General features: G+C 55.4%; 1 protein-coding gene across 1 annotated transcript in view; it reads right to left on the minus strand.

Moving 5' to 3' along the window:
- Window positions 1–15,897, minus strand: part of Eefsec (eukaryotic elongation factor, selenocysteine-tRNA specific) — a 183,511-nt gene extending 167,614 nt beyond the window's left edge. The window contains exon 1 of the mRNA XM_047535044.1: window positions 15,581–15,897. Within this exon, the coding sequence (XP_047391000.1) occupies window positions 15,581–15,842 (262 nt within the window). The 5' untranslated portion in view covers window positions 15,843–15,897. The remainder of the gene's footprint in view (window positions 1–15,580) is intronic.
- Between the last annotated feature and the right edge of the window lie 605 nt (window positions 15,898–16,502).

A 16,502-nucleotide genomic window follows, 5' to 3' on the forward strand; every position in this document is an offset into this window, starting at 1 on the left:
CGTCGGGAGGGGAGCGCAGCGCAGCGCGGGCGAGGACGTCCCCCATCGCCTTCTGCCTCCCGAGGCAGATTTCCAGATAGGAGGGAAGGGAAGACGCAACCCAAGAAATCAGAGCCGACGCCACCAGCCCTTATCTCTCCCCGAAATATTCATTCCTCGAAAAGAAACTTTATGGGCTGTCCCGGCGACTTCTCTTACCAGGGACTTGAAGGGAAAAAAAGGAACTTTCAGAAAGGATTAATGAACCCATGATAATGAGTAAATATGATCTTTTTTAAAAAAAAATCCAGGAAATCTCTGCCAGGAGGAGGTTCTATTTGATTCTAGAGGGGGAACAGAGAGGGGGCTGGGGACGTCCCTGCTGCTGTCACTCAGATGAATCCCCTAGAGGTGATCATATGTTCTTCCTCTCCTTTCTGAACAGCCCTAACCTGGGGGCGAGGGTGCTCACAGACATGCTCTCCTGCAGCCTGTGGGCAGGGTTCTGTCCCCAGAAAACCAAATGTCCATCTCCAGAGAACCTTAAAGTCCAGGTGTGGTGACACACGCCTGGCATCCCAGCAGCTGGGGAGGCTGAGGCAGGAGGATCGCAAGTTGGAGGCCAGCCTCAGCCACTTAGCGAGGCCCTGAGCAACTCGGTGAGACCCTGTCTCGAAATAAAAAATAAAAGGGGCTGGGGGTGTGGCTCAGTGGTTAAGGCCCTGGGTTCAATCCCTGGTACCAAAAAAAACAGAAAAGAAAAGAGAAAAGGGGAAAACTGACCCCTCCGCAACCACGTCATTACCTGCAACCCAAGAGACACCCGGGCAGGAAAGGGGCAAAGGACGTATTCAGGGAGCAGATTCCGTCAGACTGGGCAGGGAAAAGGCGCAGACAGCAGTGAGAGGCGGGCTACTGGCCAGTGACATTTGACTTCTTCGCTAGCTCCGTGCCTCGGACACCTCTGAAGTCCAGTTCTCGCTCTCGGGGTTCAGCAATGTCTCCTCAGCCTCCACGTCGCCTGTCAGTCACAGGCAGCCAGCGTGCCCGTGCGTGATGACCAAACACATGGCAGACTGTGGAAAATGTCTAGATCCCTCCCCGCCAGGACTGCCTGCCAACCCTGCTGCCACCGCAGCCAGCCATCTACCAGGGGAAGGGGACGGAGTTAGAGTAGGCGGAACAGACAGGACGAAGGACGGACGCAGCCCGGAGCAACGCCACCCTGAAGCCAGAAACCCTGGGGGCCGCTTTGTCTCCCAATTTTTTTTTTTTTTCTTGTACCAGGGATGGAACCCAGGGGCACCTAACCACTGAGCCGCACCCCCAGCCCTGTTTTGTATTTTATTTAGAGACAGGGCCTCACTGAGTTGCTGAGGCTGGCCTCCCACTTGCGATCCTCCTGTCTCAGCCTCCCGAGCCTCTGGGACGACAGGTGTGCGCTGCCGTGCCCTGCCTGTCTTCTTCCCTCTTTCGGTCCTCGATGTGCCACTGCTTATCCTTCGGTAAAACCATGTGACAGCAAGTCCAAAGGCACGTGCTTCTCCAAAGACATCTCTACCTGCCCAGCGCCAGCTCTTTCCCCAGAAGCTGGCTCTGATGCATCCCACTTGTAGGCGAGCCCCAGGCCATCCTGCCCCAGGGCCTTTGCTTGTGCTGCTCCTCTGGTTGGAAGCAGCTCCTCCCCCAACACTCCAGTGCCTGGCTCCCCTTCCTCCTTCAGACTCTGACTTCCACATCGTTGCCTCAGAAAGGCCTTCTCTGGCTTCCGGGCTCAGGTAGGCACCTCACCCACCAGTCCTCTGGACACACTCCACTGTCCTTCTCTGCATGTATCATAATTGATAAGTCTACCCATTCTTCTAACATCTGTAACATCTGCCTCCCCATCAGATGGTCAGTTATACGAAAGCAGGAACCGCTTCTGCCTCCCTGGCCACGGGCGACCGCGCCCCGGCACACGGCAGGTGGCTCAGGGTTTGCTAGATGCACGTGGTGACCCACATTTCCTTCTACATCACCCAAGCTTGTGCCAGGCTTAAGGCGCAAGGTCACCTAGCCAAATCTGTAACGACACTAAGAATCAAGAGCGAGATGCCGGGCCCAGTGGCGCACGCCTATCATCCCAGCAGCTCAGGAGGCTGAGGCAGGAGGATTGAAAGTTGGAGGCCAGCCTCCGTAACGCAGCAAGGCCCTCGGCAACACAGTGAGACCCTGTCTCTAAATAAAATAGAAAAGGCGGTGGGGAGGGGGCTCAGTGGCCGAGTTCAATCCCTGATATCCCGCCCCCCAAAAAAAACTCGCCCTGGCTCAGAATCAGGTCTGAATTAATGCCCTTCCTCCAAAGAACTGCAGTAGTAAAGTGGAAACAGACCTGTCAGACAAGGCCCTTTGAAAGTCCCAGCAGGGCTGACGGGGACCACGCAGCCCCTGGCTCTGCAAGAAACCTTAAGGTTAAAGGTTCACGGAGGCAGGAGAATTACCAAAGTACAAGTTTGTTCGAATTTCCTCCGGCGGGCTGCGACAACCAGGGTCAAGCTGGAGACCGCGCAGCCCCCGACCAGGCGGCGCGGCCCCTTGAACGGCGGAGAGAGAGCCAAGCGCGAGGATCTGTTTTGAAAAGTGGTCCTGAAGGCCACCCGCTACCTCGGGACGGCCGGGCGAGGATGTCTGACGGGCGCTTCTCAGAAACAACGGGGCCGCGGGCCGCGCCGTGTGTGGCAAGGGGAGCCGAGGTCACGGGCGCCCCAGCAGGACGTGCTGACCCTCGTGGGGGCCGGGACATGAGCAGCGGCAGGCCAGGCCGCAGGCCGCCAAGTTAGATGACGCTGCTGCACAAAGTGGCCTGAACGTGCAAGGGGCGTCGCGGTCCCACGCACAGAGGGACCAACCTGTCGCAGCTCCAGGCAGCCTGGGCCCGGGCGCAGGCACGGGAGGGGGCTCTCCACTGACCCACGGCTCCTGCGACCATTCACCCCGGCACACGCGCCAGGACCTGACACGGACGCCATCGAGTCCGTCCTGGGCTCAAGGAGGGTGACCCAGTGATAACAGGCCCCTCCAGGGACGCAAGTCCAGTAGGGAACGTCATCTGGGAACTAGAAAAGGACCCAGCATGGGGGAAAAGGAGATCCCAGGGACACGCAGAGGGCCTCAGAGGAGGTCGCCTCGTCCAGTCCGGGAAGGTAGACAACCAAGCCTCCCAGGAAAATGTGCAGATTCCAGGGGCTCGGGAGGCTGAGGCAGGAGGATCGCAATGTGGAGGCCAGCCTCAGCCACTTAGTGAGGCCCTAAGCAACTCAGTGAGACCCTGTCTCTAAATTTAAAAATGCAAAATAGGGCTGGGGAGGTGGCTCAGGGGTTGAGTGCTCCTGGGTTCAATCCCTGGTACCAAAAAGAAAAAGGCACAGATCCAGAGGAGGAAGACAGTGAGGACCCCTTGGCCTAGCTGCCCTCGTGCACAGGAAGAACCGAGGTACCAGTCACCAGAGAGATGAAGGGCTTGGAGGTACAGAGTCTGAGGGCTGCCGTGCTCACTGCTGAGAAAGCAGGCCTGCAACTCCCGGGAAGGCCAGAGCCCCAGCCCAGCTTCCCGCAGGAAGAGGACAGCTCCTGTATCCTAACCACGTACCAGGGAACAGCACAGACTATAACAGGGATGCCAAACTCAGTCCACCCCTCAGTCCATCCAGTTCTGCAAAGTCAAACACAGCAGTCGAAATTTTAATTAGTTAAAAATGCATCAACCGGGTGTGGTGACACCTGCCTGTCATCCCAGTGGCTCTGGAGGCTGAGGCAGGAGGATCGCAAGGTGGAGGCCAGCCTCAGCAAAAGTGAGGCCTTAAGCAACTTGGCGAGACCCTGTCTCTAAATAAAACATAAAAAGGGCTGGGGATGTGGCTCAGGGGTTAAGCACCCCTGGGTTCAATCCCTGGGACCAAGTAAATAAAATACCAGCCCAGTCTTTTTCCTCTACAGCATCAGTTCTGAAGACCCTCTGTGAACGTGGCCTGAGCCGCGGTTTGGAGCATGCGCCACGCTGGAAACACACACATGGAGCGTCTGCCTGTGAAGGGCTACGCTGCAATGTCACCGGGAAGCCTGAGCTCTCAACCCAACGTCAGATGACCAAGGACAACCCAGTGACCCTCACAGGGGCTTTCAAGAACTCAAAAATTCTATGACAAAGGCCGAAGCCACAAGGCCAGGCCGGGCAGGTCCCTTAGGCCAAGCCGGGCAAGGCTAACAAACTTCAAGCGCTACTTTTAAAAAGAAAAAAAGTCGGGTTTATCTTTTGGAAGCACCTGTGCACGCCACCAAGTAAATATCCTCAGGAAGTAGGTTAGAGACAAAGGAAATTATTTTAGTCTTCCTGAAGGCCCCAAGACAAGAGAGGCACGATCCAACACAAGAGATAGGGAGAAAGGGAAAGTCAACTCTCGCTCAACAGCCAAAGCTGTTTTTTCTCCTGCCAAGAGATGCTCACCCCCGTTCACTGAGCACTCCCTACCCACCCAACCAAGGCCACTTCAAAGCAGCAGGAGCCTAATCGCAGCGCACAAGAAAATAAAAGACCTAATTAACAAAACACAAAAGTCAAATAATCCAGGGGAGAATGGAAGCAGAAATCTCTATTTGTGACAATTTGATTTCCTGTATATGGATGTATGTATATAAAAACTGTTCCTTGCGAGTGCCAGCATGTGGCTCAGGTGGGACAGCAGACCCTGGGCAAAGTCATGGCCTCTGGAATCAGAAGTTGGGTCAAGGCCGGGCGCAGTGGCGCACGCCTCTCATCCCAGCAGCTCGGGAGGCTGAGGCAGGAGGATCGCAAGGTGGAGGCCATCGTCAGCCACTTAGTGAGGCCCTGAGCAACTCAGCGAGACCCTGTCTCTAAATAAAATATAAAAAGGGCTGGGGAGGTGGCTCAGGGGTTAAGCACCCCTGGGCTCATCTCTGGGACCAAATAAAAAAATAAGCTGGGTCAAAGGCCAGGCTAGCAATGGCTGCCTGGGTCACCCGAAGCAAGCCACCTGCCGGCGCCGCCTGCTTCGTAGCAGCTGTAGGACGGAGAAGGGGCTGCAGGGAGGGCTCGTGGAGCAGGGGTCCGAAGCAGTGACCCCAGACAACTGTGCTCCCCAAATCCCCGCCCTCCCTCTCTCCTTCCGGGAGGCAGAAGGACGGAGGCCATCGTCCCCTGAGGGAGCTGCCCCGCCCCGGCCTGCAGGGCTCCTTCCCTGGGCCCAGCCCACTTGTCCGGGTCCTCTTCCCAGACTCCACGGGCTGGGCTGGCCAGGCCACCAGAAGATGTCCTACTGCCCGGGCTCCCAGCCTCCCGCCACGGGGCTGCCCAGCTCTGGAGCTCGGCCGCCGGCAGCCTCTGGAAGGGCCACGCTGCTGCCTCTGCCTCCGTCACCTGAGTCCTTCCGCCAACAGCCTCCCGGCTCCTCCACTGGCAAGACCGCAAACGTGGGGCAGAAGCCCCACAAGCCACGGGCGGACCGTCCTCCCGGAAGCCCCCCAGATGAGGCGACCTCAGCATCTGTCACCTCCCCAGATACGCAGGCGCTGGCCACGCTGACCAGGGCCAGGCCGCCTGACACTCCCGGACTGTGGGCAGGCTGTGAGCTCGGCCTGAAAAGCCCAGGTCAGGCCCCAGGCCCGGCCTGGGTCCCCTGCAGGAGAGGCCACCCTCCAGTGCGGGCGGACACGCACAGCTCTGCGCCCCCATCACGCCCCGGCCCCTGCACCCGCCTCCCTCCTGGGGACTCGCTGCTCCCTGAAGACAGGAATGGCCATGGATGTGCCTCGCACCCCGAAAACAGCCACACCATCTGCGCGTGGAGAACCTGAGTCAGTGGGTTGGAAACACCAGGTAGCAGGTCACACCCATCTGACCCTCTCCCAGCAGATCAAAGGCCGCGAAACCAGGGGGCCCGCCCCAAAATCTCCATGGGCCAGGATGTGGCAGAAAGAAGCAACCTCAGGGCCATGGGCCCCCTAAACATGATTAAGAGGGGTTGGGGGACATGGCACATACCTGACATCCCAATGGCTCTGGAGGCTGAGGCAGGAGGATCACAAGGTGGAGGCCAGCCTCAGCAAAGCAAGGCCCTAGCAACTCAGCGAGACCCTGTCTCTAAATAAAATAGAAAAAGGGCTGGGGACGTGGCTCAGTGGGTAAGCAGCCCTGGGTTCAATCCCCAGTGCCAAAATAAAAAAATAAAATAAAAATTAAAAAAGAGAGAGAGAGGAGAGAGAAATATCAGGCTCTTCTCTGGAGAGGCCCGCAGCCTTCAGGGCACCCTGAATACCACAGCTAAGATCCCATCATCTCCTGCAAGCTATCAAAATCCTCCAGGCCAAGAGAAACACAGGATGAAGTCGAAGGCAAGGGAGGCTGAGGCCCAGCCTGGCCGAGCCTCCACCCAACAAGAGAGACAGAGAAGAGGAAACGTCTTGGGGCTTCGATCACGGGTCGTTTCCGGACATGCCGGCCCAAATCTTACTCCAACCTGAATGGAGTGATTCTGCGGGAAACCCACCAGACGCACCGACAGGCAACTCAGGAGATGCTCGGTGAAAAGTTTAAAAGCAATTAATTTTAAGTGATCGCAGCTTTACCCGGAGCCGGGGCCGTGCATTCTGACTTTGATCGTAACCTTCCAGCAAAGCGTCTGCTTCCAAAAGGCAAAGCCTTTGCGTTATTTTCTATTCCTAGCATGACTACAAAAATATTCTTTGATTGAACACTCGATATGTGCTGCTCTCAAGGGCAAGCCCCGCGAGAAGAAAAACACGGCGACGATGAAATATGACTACCTGCTACCATTTTTCTTTTCTGCTGGGTCCTGGTCAAATATTCTGCATTCATTGAAACTCAAGGCCGCGTCTGTGATGTGTGCCTACTCCCACACAGTCACCCGGACCAAGGCAAAGTCACCTGCTGTCCAGCGCCAAGAGAAGGCGCAGGAGACGAAGCTCAACTGGAGTCTCGTAGAGACGGCAAGAGGCGCGCCACCTTGGAAGGAGGTCGGGGGGTCCCAGAGGGCGCTAAGGTGCCAGGCCAGGCAGAGAGACTCATATTAACGCAGAGGCGTGCTCTGCACTGGGCTCTGAAGCAGGTGGCTCCAGTGTCAGCCCGTGACACTGACGGAGAGGACGTCCCACAAACGGTACTGGAGAGAATGTTCTGGTGACCATGCATGCCCTTTATTTTTTAGTAATAGGACTTGCACCCACGGGTGCTTAACCACTGAGCCACCTCCCCAGCCCTTTTTCTATATTATTTAGAGACAGGGTCTCCCTGAGTTGCTTAGGGCCTCACTAAGTGGCTGAGGCTGGCCTCCAACTTGCGATCCTCCTGCCTCAGCCTCCGGAGCCACTGGGATAACAGGCATGTGCCACAGTACCCAGCGCGGTGAGTGTCTTTTAATGAAGAAGAGGCAACAAGCCTGTCTCGCTGGGTGTGCACAGGGGTCTGGGAACTCAAGCCACGGATTGGGAGCAAAAGACGCTCAGTTGCAGAAAGCATTTCCCCTTGTTACACTCCTTTAAATGTGCCTCAATATCTCAGGGCGAACACAGAATTAGCACGATTTAACGTGTGTTCCTGCGGCCAGGTGCGGTGGCACATGTAATCCCAGAGACTTGGGAGGCTGAGGCAGGAGGATCGCAAGTTCGAGGCCAGCCTCAACAATAGCAAGGCCCTATCTGAAAATGAAAAAGGGCTGGGAGGTGGTGTCGTGGCAAAGCACCCTGGGTTCAATTCCCCAGTACCTAGGTGGGAATAAAGGACCCAGGGCAAAGAAGATCCGAAGCGGAGTCTTTTGTTTTGTCTCTGCTTACAGTGACATCCAGGTCCTTGTGGCTAGCAGGCCCCGCCCCCACCCCCTTTGTTATCTGCTTGCACCATGTGGCTTTCTGGGTGTAAGTATATATCCCGAAAGCAGAACATTAAAAGTTTGGTTGAGGGCTGGGGAGATAGCTCAGTTGGTACAGTGCTTGCCTTGCAAGCACAAGGCGCTGGTTTGATCCCCAGCACCGCAAAAAAAAAAAAAAAAGTTTGGTTGAAATCACACCCACTAGTAGCCATAAGCCATATTTCATTCACGAGTCCAAAGGAACTTCTCAGACAGCAGACTGAAGGGCAAAGGGCACACCCAGCTCCTGGGGAAAGCAGACCATGGGGCAAAAACTCTCGCCATGTTGACATCAAGGCACAGAAAGTCAGAAAAACAGAGAAAGCAAGCCGGGCACACGGGTACACGCCTGTCATCCCAGAGGCTGGGGAGGCTGAGGCAGGAGGATCGCAAGGTGGAGGCCAGCCTCAACCATTTGGCAAGGCCCTAAACAACTCAGCAAAAAATTGTCTCTAAATAAAATACAAAATAGGGCTGGGGGTGTGGCTCAGTGGTTGAGCAGCCCTGGGTTCCATCCCTGGGACCAAAACAAACAAACAGAGAAAGCAAAGCAGCTTCAGGGTACCAAGGGTCTTCTCTCCTGCCCTCGCTGGCTTCTCCTCCCACGAGAGGACCCTGAATCAGACTGGGAAGTCCCACGTGGCCCTAGTCCCCTCCAGACAGAGCGGGTCCACACCAAGCAGGCACCTCCGCTTCCACAGTGGGTACAGGAGGCGCAAGATCGGGCGACAAGTCGGACCTGAAGAGCCACCACTCATTAACCACCAGAACAAAAGACCGGGAGACAATCCGCTGTTAATCCTCGCGGCCGCCAGAGGACTATAAATTGCCACAGCGAGATGACAGCATTTTTCAGTGGCCTGTTTCCTCCCAGAGTTAGATTGAGGATGCGTCCCGGTCCCTCCCGCCACCCACGTCTTTCAAACATGCATTACTGAATCTTTTTGAAGTTCTGACCCTGAAAGATTTATACTGGAAGATGGACTCGAGAACAAATACTGCCCAGGAACAGAACCTGGGGGCTGGAGAGGGAGGGGACACTTCTTCATTCACGCTGAGAAGGCCACAGTAGGGCCGCCTGGAGCCCTGCCCTCTCTGAGCCACAGTTATCAAAGGGCAAGATCACCTGCGCCCTCCCAGGGCTGCTGGGCGGGGGCGGTCCCAAGGAAGGCACTGGATAATGAAGGACCGTTGTCACCGTTAACCCTGTGGCACCGCTGAAGAGTTTGTCTGTGGGCACGTGGATCAAGAGAGATGACACCAGTTTTCAGCCAGGCTCGGCGGTGCCCGCCTGTCATTGCAGCAGCTCAGGAGGCTGAGGCAGGAGGATCACAAGTTGGGAGGCCAGCCTCAGCAACTTAGTGAGGCCCAAAGCAACTCGGCGAGACCCTGTCTCTAAATAAAACACAAAATAGGGCTGGGGAGGTGGCTCAGGTGAAGTACCCCTGGGTTCAATCCCTGGGACCAAAAGAAAAAAAAAAAAAAAGAAAGAAACCCTGAGTTAAAAATCAGCCCTTCCCTAATATGCACGAGGCCCTGAGTTCTACCCCGGCACCGTAAAAATAAAAATGAAAGAAATTTTAAAGAAGAGAACTGTTTTTTATTTTGGGGGGGGGAGTATTTTGAAGGAACAGCGGACTTAAAGAAAACCACCTTCACTGTAAGACACCCTCAACTCAGAGACGACACCACGAAACTCTGCTGGTCGTTCTGACTTCGTTCTCTGTGCCATAGAACATTCCACCAGGGGCTGCGATCATGCGCCATGTGCCAGGCGCTAGATCACCCAGGGATCAGGGCGAAGCCAGACCTGCTGCCCTGGGAATCAGCCGCCTCGGGCTCGGCGGGTCACACCGCGCCCTGACTTCAGTAGCCTTGTGAGGCGCTCCTGGGGCCTCTCTCTAGCACCTGGCCCGACCGTGTCGTGAACACAAAGGCCAATTTCCTGCCAGGCCTACAACTGAGGGTCACCACTGATCACAGACCACACGACTGAAGCCTCACAGCCCGGCCAGGCAGACCCCTGTCCCAGGAGAGCACCCGTGTCCCCCGCCCTCGGCCAGGCCCCGCGCTGACTGGTTTCTGTCCTGCTAGCTCAGAAGCTGGGACACAGGCTTCCTTCCTTCAAAAGGCACTGAATGTGTGCCCCGTGCCAGGCTCTGAGGACACACTGAGGATAAGACAGGCAAGGCGCCTGTCATCCCAGCGGCTCAGGAGGCTGAGGCAGGAGGATCGCAAGGTGGAGGCCAGTCTCAGTCACTTAGTGAGGCCCTGAGCAACTCAGCGAGACCCTGTCTCTAAATAAAATAGAAAAAGGGCTGGGGATGTGGCTCAGTGGCAGAGTGCTTGCCTGCCATGAGGAAAGTCCTGGGTTCAATCCACAGCACCCCCCAAAATAATAATGATAAACAAAGAACATCAGGCCACTGAAAGTGGTGGTGTGCCCCCATAATGCCAGCGACTTGGGAGACTGAAGGAGGAGGATCACAAATTCAAGGCCAGCCTCCGCAACTTAAAGACCCCATCACAAAATTAAAAATATAAAGGGCTGGGAGGTAGCTCAGTGGTGGAGAGCCCCTGGGTTGAGTCCCCAGTGCTGGAAAATAAAAATAAAAAAGCGTCAGCCTCTGATATCAAAGCAGTAATAGAGGGACAGGAGGAAGCGAGGGGGAAGGGCCAGACGCAACCTGAGGCGGGTCAGGCAGAGGCATCTCGAAGATGACATTCAAGCCGAGTGTGAAGTGACAGGGACTCAGACTCGGCACACAAACAGCAGGAGCGAGGCCAGAGGCAAGCACGGCTCGGCCTATTTAAGGAAAGGAGGACGGGGTGCCCGAGATGGGCAGCAGCGGAGCGCAGTCCTGCTGACGCTCAGAGGACCCGAGAGCCAGCCCTGGGGCCTCGGAGCCGCACGGAAGGCTGGATTCCACTCCACGCACGCGAGAACACGCTAGAAAGTCGTGAAGCACAGGACTGACAGGGCCTGGTGAAGATCTATCTGTACGGGAGCACACTGTCGCCACAGGTGACCGCACACGCCTGTCATCCCAGAGGCCAAGGAGGCCGAGGCAGGAGGATCACAAGTTGGAGGCCAGCCTCAGCAGCTTAAGGATCATGAGGTTAACCAAAGGTATAGACCAGGTCCAGCTCAGGGGCTGCAGGACTGGGTTCCACACCAGGCAAGCCACTTTACTTGCCAAGCTTCAGGGGATTTGAGGGGCCTTTTTGGTACCACGGACTGAACCCAGGGTGCTTAACCACGGAGCCACCTCCCCAGCCCTTTTTATGTTTTATTTAGAGACAGGGTCTCACTGAGTTGCTCAGGCCTCACTAAGTGGCTGAGGCTGGCCTCCAACTTGCCATCCTCCTGCCTCAGCCTCCCAAGGGCTGGGATGACAGGCGGGCACCACCATATCCAGCTCAGGCCTCAGTCTTCTCATCTGAAAAACAGACCCACACTCCCATCGGTCAGAGTTCTGTCTGCTGCCACTCAGGCCACGCTTTAATGCCTAGTAAGAAGGAACTTCTCCTCCTTAGGAGAAAAGTAAACGGAACAAAGGCGCTTGCAGGGAGAGAACAACCCCTCTTCTCCAGTCTCCTGTTCCAACCCTCTGGGGCATGGCACTTTGGTGTCACACGCCCGGCTGGTGGGGAACGCCTGTCACTTGAGGAGCGTCTCTGTAAGCATATACCAAGAGGGGCACCGGGGAGGGTAAAGCAATCTGGAGACACTGGAAAGGGTTGGGCTTTGGAGTCAGGCAGACCTCAACTGTGACCCTGACTAGCTGCGTCCCTAAGTCCCAGTCCTCAGCGATTAAATGGAAACCGCCTCACTCCTGGCAGGGTTTGTCCAAGAGCCATCGAGAGCAGCCAAGCCAGAGCCAGGCGCGGTGGTGCACGCCTGTCATCCCAGGGGCTCGGGAGGCTGAGGCAGGAGGATCGCAAGGTGGAGGCCAGCCTCAGCAAAATGAGGCCCTGAGCAGCTCAGCGAGACCCTGTCTCTAAATAAAATATAAAAAGGGCTGGAGATGTGGCTCAGTGGTTAGCAACCCTGGGTTCAATCCCTGAGACAAAAAAGAGAGAGAGGAGGGAGAAGCCAAGCCAGCATGGTTACCCCCATGGTGAAAGGCCCACAACGCAGTGCAAAGGTCACACGGCGAGTAAGGAAGAAAGGCTGGCTTCAAGCCCAGCTCTCTCTGGTTCCCAGAGTACGTCCTTTCCACGGGCCTACATTACAGATGCTTCTTGGCTCACCAGTAAGGTCATCAGAAGTTGAAATACAGTAAGACGAAATGCACTTAATACAGCAAAGCTAAGGAACATCATAGCTCAGCAAGACAGAGCACGTGGCGTCTCGGCTGCTTCCGCGGGGATCGATGGTGGCCCACCGGGAGCTCACTGTGACTGTCCAGCGTCTCAGGAGTGTTGAGCGCACACTGCTAGCCAGGAAAAATCCAAGTGTGGTCTCTACTAAATCTGTATCCTTTGCACACCATCGTAAAGTCAAAAACTCATAAGTTGAATCGCTGTAAGTTGGCTCTTCTTGGTATTTTCTAGAGGGCTAAGAATTTGCTTCTTTTCTTGGTCCCAGGGATCGAACCCCTGAGACACCTCCCCAGCCCTTTTTATATTTTATTTAGAGACAGGGTCTCGCTGAGTTACTCAGGATCTCGCTAAGTGGCTGAGGCTGGCCTCCACCTTGCGATCCTCCTGCCTCGGCCTCCCCAGCTGCTGGGACAGCAGGCTTGTACCACCACACGGGGCCCCTGCTCCTGTTTTTAACCTGGGTCTCCCACCTCCAGCCTAGACCGGCTTAGAGTCCGTGACCTAAATACATGTGAATATCACCAGACACGATTCAGTTACAAGGGAGGGGGAAGGGTAGAGAACGGGTGCCCCTTAATAATTCTTCTAGGACTGGAACACGGATGGAGGAGAAGACTTCAGACATGGTGACCCTATGCGAGTAAATTTCATCACCTGCTCAAACTGAGACAGTGACAAAGGACAGGCAGATAATCAGAGGATCAGGTTGGGGAGATGCTGGATAATTCAAAGAAGGAAATAAAACGCTAACACACAGGCTTCTCCCCAGCTACCAAGGTCACCTCCACCTCTAGGAAATGGCTCCTCTCCACACCAGCAGGTGCTCACGAGACCCCAGGAGGCGCTTTTCCTGCGTTGGGGCAGGGGTGACAAGGAGAGCTACCGGCTGGGCGACTTTGTTCCTGCCTTCTGATCAGGTTGGGCAAGACGGGAAGAAGAGGGGGCTTGGGAAGAAAGGAAGGCTGAAATCATTGGGTCCCTCCTCTCTGGACAAGTCTGTTTCTGTTCTGTCCCTTAAATAAAACCTGCTTTCTAGCCTTGCCTCGGTGATTCCCAGGGGTTTCATCTCTAACACCAGGGAAACTAGGACTGACCCTGATTTCCAAGACCAGATTCCAAGCTTCCACAGCACAGCAGGGCTATGACCCCCACGACCTACGACACCGAGGGGAGGAGGCGAGACAAGACCAACGTCCTCAAATGCCGCAGCACAGCTGGGACCAGAATGCCCCAGGACCAAGGGAGGCATCCGCCACCAAACCAATCCTCATCTGCCCAATCCGTGGGCTCTCTGTACTCGCAGGCGTACACTGCACTGCTGGAAAGAAGCAGGAGACGAAGACAGGGAGGTGGTGAGGTACCAGAGTCAGCAGCCAGAAGCAGGCTTCTAGCTAGCCACCATCTGGCACCAGATGCTCATATTATTAGATCATTTTTTCAAAAAGCAAAGCACATTTCAGAGTCCTGTCCATTGATTTGAGTGCCATCACATGGCTTGAAAAATAATCAACAAATACACAGAAGCAGGCTGGGCACAGTGATTCATGACTGTCATCCCAGCGGCTTGGGAGGCTGAGGCAGGAGGATCACAAGGTGGAGGCCAGCCTCAGTCACTTAGCGAGGTCCTGAGCAACTCAGTGAGACCCTGTCTCTAAATAAAATATATAAAGGGGTGGGGACGTAGCTCAGTGGTAAAGCACCCCTGGGATCAATCCCCAGTATGAATAAAAAAAAAAAAGACGCCAAAGCAGTTTACTCTGGAGATATGGGAGAGATCCAAAATGAAGAAAGAGGCGAGGTCACTGTGACTTTGGCCTCATTGTAATGTTCCATTTCTTCACAAGTAGCATGTATTTATGTCCTATCTGTATTCAGTAATTAAAATCTAATTAAGTGGGACAGCATCTTACAGAGGTATGTCCGTAGTACTCATCCGGACTGAAAATACACACGCTCTTTGCCCTGGCCAAAGTTCCAGTTCTAGCTGGACCTTATCCCACTGATACCCTAGTACACACACAAAGGACTTGTTCTAGAATATTCACGGCAGCACGGTTAGCAAACACTGGATACAACACAAAGGTTCATCATTAAAAGACTGGTTAGGGCCAGGGTTGTGGCTCTGCGATAGAGCACTTGCCTAGCATGTGTGAGGCCCTGGGTTTGATCCTCAGCACCACATTAAAAAAATAAAATGAATAATAAAGATATTGTGTCCATCTACAATTTAAAAAAAATTTTTTTTAAAGAGATTGGGGGCTGGTGATGTAGCTCAGTTGGTAGAGTGTTTGGCTCACATGCACAAGGCCCTGGGTTCGATCACCAGCACCACAAAAAAATAAATAAATAAATAAAATAAAATAAAAAGAGACTGGTTAAGGAACTGTCGGCACAGTGTATAGTGGGAACTTGAGAGAGGTTTTGCTTCTGTTTTGGTTCTGTCTGTTTAGCTTTTTGGCAGCACCGGGGAGAGAACCCAGTGTCCCCCTCCCACTGAGCTCCATCCCCAGCCCTGTTGATTTATGTATTTTGAGACTGGGCCTCACCAGAGTGCATATCCTGCCAGCCTCCTGCCTCAGCCTCCTTAGCCATTGGAATGACAGGGGTGAGTCCCTGCGCTGGGCTCTATGTGACTTCTAAATGTGAGAAGTCCTGGGTACAATCCTCAGCACTGCATATAAATAAATAAATAAGGAGAGAGATAAATAAATAATTTTTTTTAGAAAGATCCACTGACAACTAAAAAATATTTTAAAAAATAAGAGAAATAAAGAGGGCCCTTCATATGAACAGAGAAGGGAAACTCTGCAGACACAGTGTGTACACATGGAATAAGAAGAGAGGGATTCTCATATGAGGTGCTTGTGTTCACACGGAGTTTTTCTGAAATGGCACTCGGGACACTAGGGACAGTGTTTGGGAAGGGAAACCAAGAGACCAAAGGACAGGTGAGTGGTGACTTTTACGACTGTTTTTCTGGGTAGTGGGGATTGAAATCAGGGGCGCTCAAGCGCTGAGCCACGTCCCCACCCTACACTTTATTTATTACTTATTTTATTTAGAGACAGGGTCTCGCTGAGTTGCTCGGGGCCTCGCTGCGTGGCTGAGGCCGGCCTCCACCTTGTGATCCTCCTGCCTCAGCCTCCCGAGCCGCCTGCGGGCGACGCGCACGCCCTCTGCGCCCTGGGCGTTCCGCACTTGCGGGTCGGACACACGCACACACTCGGGCCGGGCGGCCCAGGACGGCGCCCGGGCTGCAGCGCGCGGGGCGCCCGGGAAGCGTCCCCGCCGGCCGGCCGGCCGCCGCCTGCGCGGCGCTGCCCCTCCCGCCCCGGCGCCCGCGCCGCGCTCACCGCCGATGATGGTCCGGATGAGGGAGGCGTGCCCGGGGCAGTCGACCAGCGTGACCTGCAGCAGCGGCTCGCCGGGCGCCGCCGGCGGCACCGAGAAGCACGAGAAGCCCAGGTCGAGCGTGATGCCGCGCTCGCGGCTCTGCGGCTGCTTGTCGAAGGCGGCGGTGGAGGCCGTGGTGCTGAGCGCGCGCGCCAGCGCCGTCTTGCCGCTGTCGATGTGGCCCAGCACGCCCACGTTCACGTTCACCCGCCGCCCGGCCATGCCGCCGCCGCCGGCCGCTCCGCCTCGCCGCTCCGGGCGCCCGGGTCCGACCCGCTAAGCGGCCCCCCGCAACCCGGCCCGGCGCGCCCGTTCCGGCCCCGAAGCTTCCGCCCGCCGGGCCGCGCCGCCCAGCCCCGGGGACCGCCTGCACTGCGGACCCGACAGCGGCGCGGCCTGCTCACCCCGGAAGCCTCCAGGGCCCGACGCTGCGGGAGGACCCTCGCGTCCAGCCCTCCGTCTTAAGCGCCTTAAGCGCCTGCTGCATACCGGCCGCTGGGATATACAGTGCCTTGTGGACAGTACAGGCCACGGGGACCAGGAGGAGTCAAGCAAGGCACTGGAGGACTAGGGACTGGACCAGGCCACTTAAGAGAGAAGAAAATAAAAATTAAAACCGAGATAAATAGCCGGATGTGGTGGCGCACACCTGCCATCACAGTACTTTGGGAGGCTGAGGCAGGAGGATCGCAAGGTGGAGGCCAGCCTCAGCAGCCACTTAGTGACTCAGCGAGACCCTGTCTCTGAATAAAATACAAAATAGGGCTGGGTATGTGACTCAGTGGTTAAGCACCCCTGAGTATTATCCCCAGTACTTTAAAAAAAATTATATATATATATATATATATATATATATATATATATATATATACACATACATAT

The sequence above is a fragment of the Sciurus carolinensis genome, chromosome 19 (assembly GCF_902686445.1).
Source record: "Sciurus carolinensis chromosome 19, mSciCar1.2, whole genome shotgun sequence".
Classification (NCBI taxonomy): domain Eukaryota; kingdom Metazoa; phylum Chordata; class Mammalia; order Rodentia; family Sciuridae; genus Sciurus; species Sciurus carolinensis.